The sequence below is a fragment of the Panthera onca genome, chromosome A1 (genome assembly GCF_046562875.1).
Source record: "Panthera onca isolate mPanOnc1 chromosome A1, mPanOnc1 haplotype 2, whole genome shotgun sequence".
Taxonomy (NCBI): domain Eukaryota; kingdom Metazoa; phylum Chordata; class Mammalia; order Carnivora; family Felidae; genus Panthera; species Panthera onca.
Genome location: NC_138339.1, coordinates 121,405,132 through 121,419,689, shown reverse-complemented (window position 1 = coordinate 121,419,689; position 14,558 = coordinate 121,405,132). Strand labels below are relative to the sequence as shown.

Genomic DNA, 14,558 nt, shown 5'->3' with positions numbered 1-14,558 from the left:
GGCTCAGGTCATGTTCTCAAGATCAATGGGTTCCAGTCCCACATCAGGCTCTGCACTGACATCATGGAGCCTGCTTCAGATTCTCTCTCTCTCTCTCTCTCTCTCTCTCTCTCTCTCTCTGCTCCTTCCCTGGTCTCTCTCTCTCAAGTAAATAAATAAGCTTAACAAAAAAGTGAGAGAGAGAGGGAGAGAGAGAGAATCCCAAGCAGGCTCTGTGCTGTCACCAGGGAGCCTGATGCAGGACTGCATTCCACAAACCTTGAGATCATGACCTGAGCTGAAATTAAGAGTCAGACAGTTAACTGCCTGAGCCACCCAGGTGCTCCCAGGAACTCTATTTAAATAATTTACTGATGGGGGGTGGGGAGGTCCTAGGATCATGTGGCTTATAGCTATAGTTATTTATATTTATATTTATATATAATAAATATATAATATATAGCTATATTTATATTTATATATAAATAGCTATAGCTATTTTGCCCTATATGCTTTCCTTAAAAGGAAAACTCATCTTACATTATCATACAGTTTTTTGGGGAGGGCCTTAAGTTTAACGTTAGAATACTAGGGTTCAAAAAAATGTGCCCAGATGGTAGATGTTGATAATTTGGCACCAGAATTCTTCTGAAATTGAATACATTGCAGTATGTTTAAAAAAGTTTTTATTTATTCATTTTGAGAGAGACAGAGCAAGTGGGGAGGGACAGAGAGAGAGAGAGAGCGAGAATCCCAAGCAGGCTCCTCACTGTCAGCTTGGAGCCTGATGTGGGGCTCGACCCCATGAAACTCAAGACTGTGACCTGAGTTGAAACAAACAGTTGGACGCTTAACCAGCTGAGCCACCCAGGCACTCCTGAATACATTGCAGTATTAATCAGAAGTTTTTTGTTGGCTTCTGATTTTGAACGGCATAGGGGTTGGAGACTGAGATGGTTAGTTAAAATTTAAGAAATTCGGGAGCTCTCCTTCATGTTACCACCAGTCAGGCTCTCTGTTTTCCTGTCTGAATTCAACGTAGAGTTTTTTGTAGCAGTTGGTTTAGAAGGGTGTGTGTTTTGCGAGTGGCTCAGTTGGTTCCCTGTATCATGATGGCCCATAGCAGGACCCAGACCCCTGAGTCAGTTACATCGATAAATATGGTTATTACTTTACAGATGGACTCCCATTCTCAGCCAGTTCATCTTTTTTAAATGAGCTGTATTTTATTGTCACACTATAAGAATTAAATCTAATGTCTTTGTTCTATGAAGATGAGTTTGAGTAGATTGTCCAGACTGGCAATGACAGGAAGACACCCTTTTCATTGTGAGTTATTTGGAGTAACTGGGGCTGTAGATTTGACCGAGAAAGTCTCTGAGATAGGGAAAAGGGAGATTTACTGACAGAGGTTATTTGTAGAATTATGTAGAATTTAATGTTTTCGTAAATGTCTTAATTATTTAAGATTTAATTTCTATGTGCAGACTGAATATAATGGTAAACCTTGGTTTGGTATGATTTAGCTTTGTTTCAACAGATGATTATTGGATTGTTTTTCTAACTTAAAAAATTACACGAGTGGTAAATGTTCATTACCAAAAATTCAGTATACATATAAACAAGAAAAAGGAAAAATTCCCTTATGATTGTATCAGCTAGAGATAAACATTGTAAACTGTAGATGTCTGTCATTCTAACTTTCTTGTCTTCACTTAACTGTCTTTCAAAAGCAAATTATGTTTTGCCTGCTATTTGGTAAATTTTGCTATTTTTCATGTACGGCATAAATACCCATTCAAGCCATCACATTTTATTTTTATGGGTGCTTAGTAATCCTTTGTGAGATGACCTATAATTTATTTAAAAGTCCCCCATGATTGGAATTTAGGTTGTTTCTATGTTTTGCCGCAGTAACATTAATATCTACCCTTTTGCCCCTTTATTTCCTTAGGATAAATTCCTGAGAGTAGAGTACTTTGTTTCTTGCTTTAAAAAATATATATATATTTTTAATTTTTTTCAGTGAGAGAGCAAGAAAGAGCACGAGTGGGGAAGGGGCAGAGAGAGAGAGGGAGACAAAGAATCCAAAGCAGGCTCCAGGCTCTGAGCTGACAACACAGAGCTTGATGCGCGGCTCGAACTCACAAGCCGTGAGTGAGATCATGACCTGAACTGAAGTCGGAGGCTCAACTGACTGAGCCACCCAGGCTCCTGAGAGTAGAGTACTTTGTAAAGGATTTGTCCGTTTTAAGATTTTTGAAACACGTTGCCAAATAGCTTTCCAGAAAGGCCATTCCAGTTTTCAGTTTCTTCTCTAATTGGCTTTATACTTGGATTAAAATGTGCAATTTTTATTTAGTTGCAGAATGAGGAAGAGCCTGGAGAGCCAGAACAGGCTGTAGGTGACGCTCCTCCACCTTACAGCAGCATCTCTGCAGAGAGTGCAGGTAGGTAACCCGCAAGGTGACTCTTGAACTCATGAAATGCACTTAGCCAGAGACTTGTCCAGTGTGTGTTTGTCTTTGCCTTTGCTTCAGCTTTCCTTAAGAAGTCTTTGACGTTGTTTGTAGTTTGTAGCCGGAAGTGGAAAAAACTCATGTTACTTTTCTGAAAAACACTTAAAACTCCATCTCAGTGTGTCTTTTTTATGGAACTCCATTTCATTCCAATAGGCCCTTCGTAAAAAGGAAGTAGAAATTCATGAACTAGGTGATCACCTGATTTTTTGTTCTTTTTGTAGTTTCCTCATTAATTGTTTTGCTCTTTGTGATTTTAGTGCCTGCGACCTGGAACATAGTACATTTGATTGATTTGTGCTAGTGAATTCTTAATTTAAAAAAAAAAACAAAACCAAAACTAAAAGTCTCTCAGTTCTTTCATAATATTCCTCATAGTTCAAGCCCTCCTTGAATAATCTTTTGTCTTCACATTTTACGCCGGATTATCTATTTAATTTTCACATATATACATAGAAGGGATGGGGAAAAAGAAAGAAAATCTCAACAGTTGAGGACTTTTGGTAGTTTAAAGCTTCCTGATAAGCAGTTCTGCTTTAATTGCTGAAAATGGACCAGTTTTGATGGAACCTCTTCATTTTCTCTAAAAGAGAAATGTGGCATGAAATCGTGCATGGTGCCACCATTGAACCCATCCTACTGCCAGGGTAGATAGGCAAATTGAAGACAGCATTTATCCCAAAGAGCCTCATAATCCTTTTCAATACAGTATTTGGGCAGCTATTGTCAGTTGATGAGGGCTTACTTTGGTTGGTAGTCTCTGGGGCCCTGAGGCTGCTGTTTAATTAAGAAGAACATGGGTCAGAAAGTTTTTTCCCTCTACTCTGGCTTCAAATTTTGAACTCTGTATCCTTGTATTAAAATTCTTTTATTTATAAGCATCTAAAACTAAGAATGCTAACTTCAGGTTTTTGAGGAATTGCAGGGTGTCTCCTTGAATCAAATTAAGATGAAAACACCAAGACTTGGGAAAGAATTGCAAAGCCATGCCGTATTTACTCATTTCTACCCAGACTATAAGTACTAGTTATCCTTTAAATACATCCACTGAAAATTTAACTCATTAATAAGAAATTTGGTTCCTGTTTTTTTAATGATAAAAGTCTTTTATATTTAGCTACCCAGAATTATTAAGAGGTAATTTTTTCCCTGAATATCTGAGTTTGTACTTTCCGTAATTGTAAAAAGTTAGAACCATTTTTGAGACAAATCTTTTTCAAACACTTCCCTCCCTTATTCACTTATATCTCATATTCTTTGTTTACATTTTTTCTTATGATTTAGGGATTGCAACCAGAAACATTATCTGGAAGATATTCTGTTCTATACTATAGTGATGCCTTTGTTCATTGACATTTGTAGAACTTTGATTCAAGAATCAGATTCTCCCTTAGCTGTCAGATGGTATTTCCCATAGCTGTCCTTACAGAAGTCCCTTTAATCTTTCTCTTTTGTTGTTGTTAATCTTGCTGTGGGCCTCAACGGCAAAAAACAAAGCTTCTTGAGATTGGGTATAAAGTAGAGGTAAACTACTTCTAGAATAGAGCCTGAAGAATACTCTTATGAATAAAGTCTTTGGATTTTATAGCATTTCGTCTAACTACACAGAAGCCTTTAAAACAAACAAACAAATAAAATACATAAATAATACATAAAAATAAAATAAAATAAACAACCAAACTTTTAACTTCCTGAGTCTCTACTGAGCTCTTTGAGTTTCAGATGAGTGAAGTTTCAGGGAAATCTTTTTTAGGGATCATAAGTTACTCAAGAACATTAATTTTTTGTGTATGAACTGGGGTTTTCCATTTTGACTTTTTTTTTAAAAAGGAAACCTCTAAAATGGTTTAAATGGCCTTTTCCCCCTTTGTTGTTAAATTAACATTGCTAATTTTTTTTTTAGATAAATGCTATGTGTACCTGTTACTCCATTTATGAGGAAAGTGATGAGAAACAAAATGACACATGCATGTTGGTAGGGAAAAAAAAGAGCACAAGTCATTATTTCGCACACTCTACCTATTTTAATTTGTGATATATAAATTGAACAGTCTAACAAATATTGGTTGTTGTTGTTCTGAATATATTAAATAAACTTGAAAGATTGTCACTAAACTTTTCTTGGTAACTTAAAATGATGTGAGTATGTATATTGATGGATCCCATTACAAAATATTTTGAAATAGGGAAATAAACATGTTGTTAATTTTCTTCAACTTAAGGTGGTAGGTATCAGTTTTATTCATGTATTCAGAATTACTATGGCAGTAGGCTAATTTAAATTGTACATTTCTGTTTGTAATAACTTAGTTTGACTTGATGAGAAATAAAAAGAAATTTAATAGAAGATTATGTAGTGTTTTATAATGTATGTATCACATTAATTATATATGTATATATTACATTAATGTATATATTATAATGTATGTGTGTGCATGTATCTTAAATAGCAATTTTGACATGGAAAAAAACAAGTTCTTTAAATTGGGTTAGGTGGCAGCTTTAGTTTCAATAACACATTTTCCTATATTTTCTTCTAAAAGCTTTAATATTTTATTTTCATATGTAGATTTATATTCCATCTGATATTGTTTTTTTCTGTATAGTGTAAGATAGTGGTCAAGATGAATTTGTTTTTCTGTATGGATCGGCAGTTGGTACAGCACCATTTATTAAAAAGACCATTCTTTCTTCCCTGCCCTACAGTGTCACCTTTGTTGTAAATCAGATGACCATATATGTGTGGATCTCTTTCTGGACTCAGTATTCTAATGTTTATTTATTTTTGAGAGAGAGCGACACAGAGTGAGCAGGGGAGGGGCAGAGAGAGGGAGATACAGAATCCGAAGTGGGCTCCAGGTTCCAAGCTGTCAGCATGGAGCCCGACACAGAGCTTGAACCCATGCATGAACCGTGAGATCGTGACCTGAACCAAAGTTGAATGCTTAACCAACTGAGCCACCCAGGCACCCCTGGACTCATTTTTTTGTTCTTTGGTCTGTTTACTTATCCTTATGCCCATCCCCTACTATTTTAATTGTAGAGCTTTATAATCTTGGTATCTGGTAATGTAGGTCCTTCACACTTAACTGCTCTTCAAGATTGCTTTGGTTTTTCTTGGCCTTTTGCATATATATACATTTTACAATTAAATAGGCTTGTCAGTTTCCATAAACTGTAACAAAAGAAAACAGTAATTCTGCTAGAATTCTAGTTAGAATTGCACTGAATCTGGGATCAGTTTGAAGAGCATTAACATCTTCATAATACTGCTTCCAGTCTGTAAACATGATATATCTCTCCATGTAATTAAGATCTTATTTAATTTCTCTCAGTAGTATTTTGTAGATTTCAACATTGAGTACTTATATATTTATTACTAGACTTACTTCTCACGTTGTTGTAAAAAATGGTTCATATATAATTTTACTTTCTGTTTGTTGCTGGTATATGGAAATACAATTGATGATTTATATCCATCCAGAGACTTTGCTAAATTCATATATTAATTCTAATAGGCTGTCTGTAGATACTCTTGAATTTTCTGGGTCTATAATCATGTCATCCATGATTAGGGACAGTTATTTCTTCTCTTCTAATACTTCTGTCTTGTATTTCCTTTTCTTGCCATATTATATGAACTAGTAGGATCTTTAAGGTAATGTTTGATAGGAAGTAGTGACAGTAGGCATTTTTGTCTAATTCTAATCTTAGGGGAGAAAGCTTTTAAAAATTTGCAATTAATTATGATATTGACTCTAGGTATTTTGTAGAGACTTATGATCAAATTAAGGAAGTTTTATTCCTAATTTGGTAAGTGTTTTTATTATCAGTAGGTGTTGAATTGTGTAAAACGCTTTTTGTGTCCATGTGAATACAATAGAATTTTTCTTTTTTCTGTTAACGAGGTGAATTGTATTGATTGATGATTTCAGTAATATATTACAGTAAAATTGGAAGTTAATTACAATTAACCAGAAGAAATAGAAGAGAGAAAAATGTTAATCTTGATGAACTATAGGACTTTTTTCAAAATGTTTGTTTTTTTAAAAAAAATGGTGTAGAAATTTAATAGATTTTTAAATACATCTTTTCTAATAAATATTGAGTTCCTTATCATAGAAGTTAATGAGAATGAAGATACATTAAAAAGAGGAAATGAAAGATTTAATTCAGATAAATGATGGCTCTGTAACTGAATTAGTTACCTCAGTTCAGTTACCTGTAACTGAATTAGTTACCTGAACTGATTAGGCACATCATAGAAAACAGTACCTGGTAAAACTAATGGGTAAGAATCAAAGTGCCAGAATAAACTCGTGAGAAATGAATTTTAACTTTTTTATTAAGTTGGTTTTCCTCTTTATAATTGGGAGGAAACTATGGTATAGCTTACAGACACACAGGTGATGTATTTTTGGCTTAAATGTTGTCTTTATGCTACTGTTAATACTGAGTGCCTTTGGTGAACATATCAAGTGACAGTTGAAAAAAGTGTTCCAAGGCATTTGGGAGGGAAGGCAAAGTGATTTCAATGAATCTGCTTAAATAATTAAAAGGTAGATGAATTTAAAAATCATTCTCAATCTCTTATATTCTTATATGAACAGTTTGGTTCAATTATTCTGTATGTACCCTTAGAAGTATGGCTGGTTTTTGTTTTCCAGAGTTAGTAGAAATCATCTTTTTCCTGCGTTTAGCTAATGGTCAGTTAATTATGACTTCCTTTTTATTCTGCAGCATATTTTGACTACAAAGATGAGTCTGGATTTCCAAAGCCTCCGTCTTACAATGTGGCAACAACACTGCCCAGTTATGATGAAGCTGAGAGAACAAAGGCTGAGGCTACTATCCCCTTGGTTCCTGGAAGAGTAAGTCCAAATTACCATGTTACTTGCTGGCTGCTTTATGGGAATTAGGTTCTCTTCATTACCCACTTTTGATTTATTGCTTATGATTGTACTAATTCATAAACGTACAGTTAATTTTTTATTGTTTAAATTTTAGTTAACATACAGTGCAGTGTTGGTTTCACGAGTACAAGTCATTGATTCATCACTAACATACAACACCCTGTGCTCATCGCAGCAAGTGCCGTCCTTAGTACCCATCACCTGTCTAGCCCATCTCCCACCCACCTCCCTCCGTCAACCCATAGTTTGGTCTCTATCATTAAGAGTCTCTTGTAGTTTGTTTCCCTCTTTTTTCCCCCTTCCATGTGTTCATCTCTTTCGTTTCTTAGCTTCCACATACGAGTGAAATCATAAGGTATTTGTCTTTCTCTCATTGACTTATTTTGCTTAGCATAATGCATTCTAGCTCCATCTGTGTCACTGCAAATGGCAAGGTTTCATTCTTTTTGATGGCTGAGTAATATTCCATTGTGTGTATATGTGTGTATACACACACATGCACACATACCACATCTTTAGCCATTCATCAGTCAGTGGACATTTGGGGTCTGTCCATAGGTTGGCTATTGTTGATAATGCTGCTATAAACATTGGGGTGCATGTGCTCCTTTGAATTTGTATTTTTGTATCCTTTGGGTAAATACGTAGGAGTGCAGTTGCTGGATCATAGGGTAGTTCTATTTTTAGTTTCTTGAGAAAGTACAGCTATTTTTTTAAAAAACAAGTACATTTTCTTTTGGGATAACAAACTCTTACCTCTTCCTGAAAATGATGTGGTAAAAGTTACAAATCAGCAAAAAAAAATCACTAGTCAGGCCAGTTTAAATTTTCCCTGTATCTCTCCTTCCACCACCATTTTCTCAACTTTCCTGCCCTAACTGAAACGTCTTAGAGCAGGGGCTGATTTAGGAAATACACTGACTTTGCCTTGATCTACACATTTCATATTTTGGCGTTAGGTAGATAGGGAGATTTATGGAGAGAGTAAGTTCATCCTTATAGAATTAAACTTATGAAACTTATAACAGGGCCCCAGCAATTGTCTAGATGAACCTCATGTCACCAGCAGTCCAGACCACTCCTGTGTCTGTGAGGACATAGTGAATTCGGATCCTGTAGGTTGGGTGTGATGAAAGCCAGTGGGAGATTTTAAGGCACTCTTTGTTCTTGATGTCAGATCTGCAAGTGACTAGATGTGATTTCATAAATACTCATCCAGGTTAAAGCTGATGCAGGTAGGGCCTTGGGCCAGTATTGGGAAAATGTAGAGTAGGGGCAGTCAGGGTTCCAGACTCATCCCGAGAGGAAACTAGAGTGAACAATAAGAACAAAAACAGAGGTTTAGCCGGGACAGTGCAATGGCATAGGCCCCAGAAGTTCAGGCCTTAGGGTAGAGGACTGTTGACAGACCATACCTACTATGAGGAGTCCGGCTTCTAAAACCACTACTTGATAGAAATAATAGTTCATAAGCCTAGACTAGGCTGATGCCATATGGTAGTGTGTGCTCAGTTCTTGTAGTTTCCAGGGAGAAACTACCAACCTTCAAGGAGTTTATTGTCTAAGGACAAAACAGTCTTCATGTAATACTGGAAGCCAACGACATGCTTGGCATGTACTCAGTTTCTAGTATATTGTTTCCAGTTCTCACAACAACCTTGCAAGATAGAGATTATATTATCCCCATTTTACAGAATTGAGCCCAGAGAAATTAAGTAATTTGCGCAGTCATAATAGCTAATAAGTAGCACAGGTGAGAGTCACACCCAGGTATTCTAGACTCTAAAGTCCTATGTGTATTCTGTAGTTCCCTTAGATTATATGGTAACTGTCCCATGGAAATAGACCAGGAGATTAGCTCTGATTAATAACAGAACTCCTTAGAATACTTTTATTTGACAAGGATACATATTTAGGAACCTGTTAAACGTTATTTAGCAAACATGCATAGACCACTTTTTTTTCTTTTTTTTTTTTTTTTTTTTACAATGTGCTATGTATTTTGTAATGGATAGGTAGAAAGTTTTGAATAAGGCAGTACTCCTGCTATACAAGAACTTAAAGACAGCTGGGGAAAAGGCCCCCAAATACCAATATCTAAGCAGCACAGGTGCCGTGAGCATTAAGAACTGTGACTTTTTACTATGTGATTGTGGGGGAAATGGGATTTGAAGTGGATCCTGAGTTTTGATGGATAAGAACATTCCAAAAGGAAAAGTCCAGAAAGCAGACATGAATTTAGCCGGTGTGGGAAAGGGTCTATGAATGTAGTAATTGATTTTGCTTGAGCAAAGAGTTTGTGACCAGACTATAGGCTGTAGAATGTTTTGAATGCTAGGGTGAGGCATGTAGGCTTATGTGTGGGTCACACAGAATCTTTGTGAAAGTTTTTGAGCAGGGATATGATAAGACAAGTATGTGTTTTAGAAACATTAACCCAGCAGCAATTTGTAGGAGGAATGATAGTACAGATACCAAGGACAGGAAGAACAGTTAGAAGGTACCTACAAGGAGCACCTGGGGTGGCTCAATTGGCTAAGCATCAAACTCTTGATTTAGGCTCAGGTCATGTTCTCACAACGAGTTCGAGCCCTGAGTCAGGCTCTGCGCGTACAGTGCAGATTCTCTTTCCCTCTCCATCTGCTCCTCTGCGGCTTGTGCATGTGCTCTGTCTCAAAAGTAAATAAATAAATTTTTTTTTTTTTTAAAAGAAGGCACCTGCAGTATTACTAGAAATTACTTCCCTGTCTTTCTGTAGTATATCTTTGAGTATTTATGCAAAAACAAAACAAAACAAAACAACCCAATTAGTTTCTAATTAGGCAAGGCCTTATTTTTCCTAATATGAAGTCAGAAACTGGGTACTTAGTATTAAAAAAAAAACAAAACAAACACATTCTTGTAAAAATTTCTTCCTTCCTTCCTCTTTTGAGAGAGAGAGAGGGTGCAAGTGAGCGAGAGGCAGAGAGAGAGAAGCAGGGTTTACTTGAAGCAAGGCTTGAGCTCACCCAAAGCAGGGCTCACGCTCACCTGATGCAGAACTCGAACTCACAAACCGCAAGATCATGACCTGAGCCAAAGTCAGATGCTTAACCGGCTGAGCCACGCAGGTGCCCCTCCTTTTTTTTTTTTTTTTAACAGTTCATTTATTTTGAGAGAGAAAGCACTAGTGGGGGAGGGGCAGAGAGAGAGGGAGAGGGAGAATTCCAAGCATGTTCCAGTGCTGTCAGCACAGAGCCCGATTCAGGGCTCAAACCCATGAACTGTGAGATCATGACCTGAGCCAAAGTTAGACACTTAACCGACTGAGCATCCAGGTGCCCCTCTTGTAAAAATTTCTAACAGGAGACGAAGTGTGTTAAGTTTGAAATGGAAGCTGCCCCTTACATTTCCGTTTCTCCAGTACACCCTCCCCAGGTGAACCCTAGCTTGTTATGGATTTCCCAGCCTCCTTTCTGTCTGTGTAGGGTGAGTTTGGATTGTCCCTAAGGGTTTTTTTTTCCCTTTTTTTCCTTTTGTGCATTTGAGGAACCTTCATTGGACTGTGTACAAATCTGGCTTTTACTTTTAAGTGTATATTCATATGTGTTTCAGTATTTCAACACATAACATACATCAGTTGAAAAGGTGGGCCACATGGTTAATGGTGGTCAGGGTCCTGTTCCTCCTAGACTTGGAGTAATATGTTTTCAAGTTAGGATGGAAAGGATCCTCTCCGCCAATAAGCTTGGAAGTAAGGTTGTTTCAGACCTTTATGCTAAAGTGAACAAAATGGTTGTAAAGTTGAGCATTGGGCAGCCCCACAGCCTCTTCATGTGTGATCTTGCTATTCTTTTTCTCCCATGTCTTATAAAAATTTGAACTTCTTAATAAGGTCCTGGATTACTAATATCTGGGCCCTCAGCAGGCCCTGGGTTACTGATTCTAGAATGTAAGGCAAATTTAAGCCAAATATGTATTTTTCCTTTAGATATATTTGAGTGAATACTTCTCTTTGAACTTTATAATTTTTGAAGTGTATTCTTAAAGAACTTGGGTTATAAAATGAACAGTTCATTTAGAAAACTATAGAGATAGAAGAAAGATTTGCCTGTTCTCTAATTGTATCTTTTATTAAAAGACAAAATGAAATTTTTAACACATACTGAACCTTAATGCTCATTATTTTGAATTGAGCCAAAGCGGTAAATTTTCTCCTTGGTACTCACTTTTATTCCTTTCCTTATTTTTCTTGATGCCTTTCATTTGCCTACAAATAATTCATCTTGATTTTACCTTTCTCTTTTCATTTAGGATGAAGACTTTGTGGGTCGGGATGACTTTGATGATGCTGACCAGCTGAGGATAGGAAATGATGGGATTTTCATGTTAACTTTTTTCAGTAAGTAAATACACATAGTAGGACCACCTCTCACCAACCAGAGTGCTTTGAAGTATGGCCGTATCTGACTGAATTAAAGTGACTAGTTGAACTAATATTTTAATACATTGTATGCATTTGATGCCTCTTATTGAGATGTTCAGGAACTTAGTATACATTTTTCTTAATATTCCTTCTGTTTGTCTTCTCTTATATCTATAGAAAATATAACTGAAGTAGTTATGGGGATGCTGTATTTTTACATGAGCTAATAAGTAAGCCTCATCTTTTAGGTCTGCAAGGATCCTTGGCATTGCTCCTACTCAGACCTGACCTGTAGAGTAGGAATTGAAGACCTTAGTCTGATTGATTTTGCCTTTTTTTTTTTTTTTTTTGCAAGCTTCTATTTTCTGACAGATCAAAGTCAGCCGAATTTTTTTTCCCCTCCTTGATGTTATTTTGCATTTATCTGTTCCTGAGTGTCACTTAGAAGTGAGCAACCATTTTTTTAATTTGCGGTATTAAAAAGATTAGATATAAAGGAAATGCAGTGCTTTTAGAGGCGATGCTATGTAGCTGTCAAGATTCATAGAAGTAGGACGATGAATAACTTGAATCAGATTATTTTATTTACTGAAGTGTAACACATAAAAGGGCACAAGTCATAAGTATACAGTTTGGTGAATGTTAAGGCATTTTTGAAAGTGAATAGCAATAGATATGTTTTCTTGTTTGCTTTTGGGAGGAAGACAGAATGGATGTAGGAGGTAAGGGAAGTGTTATGGTGGATGGGCTGGGCTTTTATCCTTGGAAAAACCATTTAAGCAAAAGCAAGTGTAGAAGGCACTCTTACCATAATAACAGGACATGTTTGACATGTTTTGTTTTTTTTCTTCTCTGCCTTTACAGTGGCATTCCTCTTTAACTGGATTGGATTTTTCCTGTCTTTTTGTCTGACCACCTCAGCTGCAGGAAGGTATGGGGCCATTTCAGGATTTGGTCTCTCTCTAATTAAGTGGATCCTGATTGTCAGGGTAAGTTGTATACCAGAAAAGATAGACCTTTTGAGAAACAAGAAGTAGAATAAGTTTGAATATTTGACTTTTTTTTTTCATGTGTTGTTGCTTAGCATTATCTCTACATTTAAAACGATTTTAGGTTTGTCTTTATTCTGGCTTCATGAAGTTGAACCTAAATCATTTGCAGTTGGTTCATGCATGCAAGTCTTATACTTAAATCTAGTGAATATTGGTGGCCCCAAGGTATCTATCTTACAGGTTGTTCACAAGTTGCTTTCTCTGCTTTTAATGTTTATAATAGGATAATATGTGTGTTTGTTCTGAAATTAGTTGTTTTTATGACAAAAAGAAAGATAACACTTCTTTGGTGTCTCATTAAAAATAGGCATTCCTCTCACCCTCTCACTAATTCTACTAAAGTTTTAGTTTATCTTTCTTCTTCCCTCTTTCTTTCACTTTGTTTCTCCCCCCTTCTTCCCTCTCTTCAGAGCTCTCTTCCTCCCCTCCAGGGTTGTTTATCAGTAGCATCAGTGGTTATACCAAAATGTCTGGGAGCTGAAACTGTTTAACAAGTGCTACTCCATTAGGGGACTTTATCTCTACAGTATATTAGAGAGAAATCATCAGTGATCTGGGAGTTATCAGGTAGTCACAATTGTTGAAGTAATTTATACTTAAAAAAAATCTAGTATCTTAAAGTATACTGCGATTTCATATAAGTTTATTGCTTTTATAGATAAAATCAATGTATCCATCATAAATTGGCATTATAAACTAATTAATGGGTGTTGACTGACAGCTGGAGTTTTTCAAATTTATTTATTTTAACCAGTTAACATTTTTAGGATTGCAAGTTCCTTTGAGAGTCTGGTAAAAGTTAAGGACTTTTCCCCCAGATGGCTAATATATATTCATCTGAGACAAGCCTTCAGGTTAAGAGCCTGAGTCCGAAAGGGGTTTCTCGTTCCTTCTGTCTTAAATTGTTATTCTATTAGGAAATAAAATGCTATATTTTAACACTGAAACTGTGTTAAATTCTTGGACACTGAAGCCCCCAGTAGAAAACAGAGATAAAATTAGTTACCAATCTTTTTTTTAACTAAAATTTTCAGAGCTGACTAAATTTTAAAACTGAATTGAGTGAATCAACTTGTATCAGGATGGCCTGGTCTGTAACAGAAAACGGGTTCAACATGGCTTAGAAAACCGTGGAGCACATTTATTTCCCATGAAAACAAGCCCTGACGTGGAGGATAGTTAAATCAGGGTGTCATTGACATCATTAGGGACAGTTGCCACTTCTGGTCAGCATGTTAGTACAGCTGCTCCTCCCTCAGGGTGAAAACGGCCATAGCAGTTTCAAGGCATCACAGCAGAAGCACAGCAGTGCTCAGCAGAAGAAAGACAACTATTTCTTCTCTTGCTTTTCTCTCCACATGCAAGAAGACCTTAGCAGCCCTCAATTCCCTTTGGCCAGAATGTGCCATTATTTGGCAAAGGAGTCGAATTATTGTGTTGTACATGATAAAGCTTGCAAAGTGAAGGCATACCTGGAAGAATAGGAACAAAATAATTGGTTCTGTCACTGGGTAAGCAAAGTCAAAGGGTCATCAAAACGTATTTCTAGAAGGATGAATATTACATGGGCAAAAAAAAAAAAAAAAAAAAACCTTTTAAAAAATAAACAGACTTGAGCACTGCAAAACAAGGAGTCTATAAGACAAAATCATATCTCAAGATTGCCTTTCCATGAAAGGAAACGTGTCTG

General features: G+C 36.4%; 1 protein-coding gene across 2 annotated transcripts in view; it reads left to right on the top strand.

Annotated features, from left to right (window-relative positions):
* Window positions 1-14,558, top strand: part of NDFIP1 (Nedd4 family interacting protein 1) — a 55,920-nt gene that overhangs the window by 29,491 nt on the left and 11,871 nt on the right. For both annotated transcript variants that reach the window (XM_060635868.3, XM_060635866.3), the window contains exons 2-5: window positions 2,342-2,429; window positions 7,239-7,369; window positions 11,705-11,792; window positions 12,681-12,805. In XM_060635868.3, coding sequence (XP_060491851.1) covers window positions 2,342-2,429; window positions 7,239-7,369; window positions 11,705-11,792; window positions 12,681-12,805 — 432 coding nt within the window. The remainder of the gene's footprint in view (window positions 1-2,341; window positions 2,430-7,238; window positions 7,370-11,704; window positions 11,793-12,680; window positions 12,806-14,558) is intronic.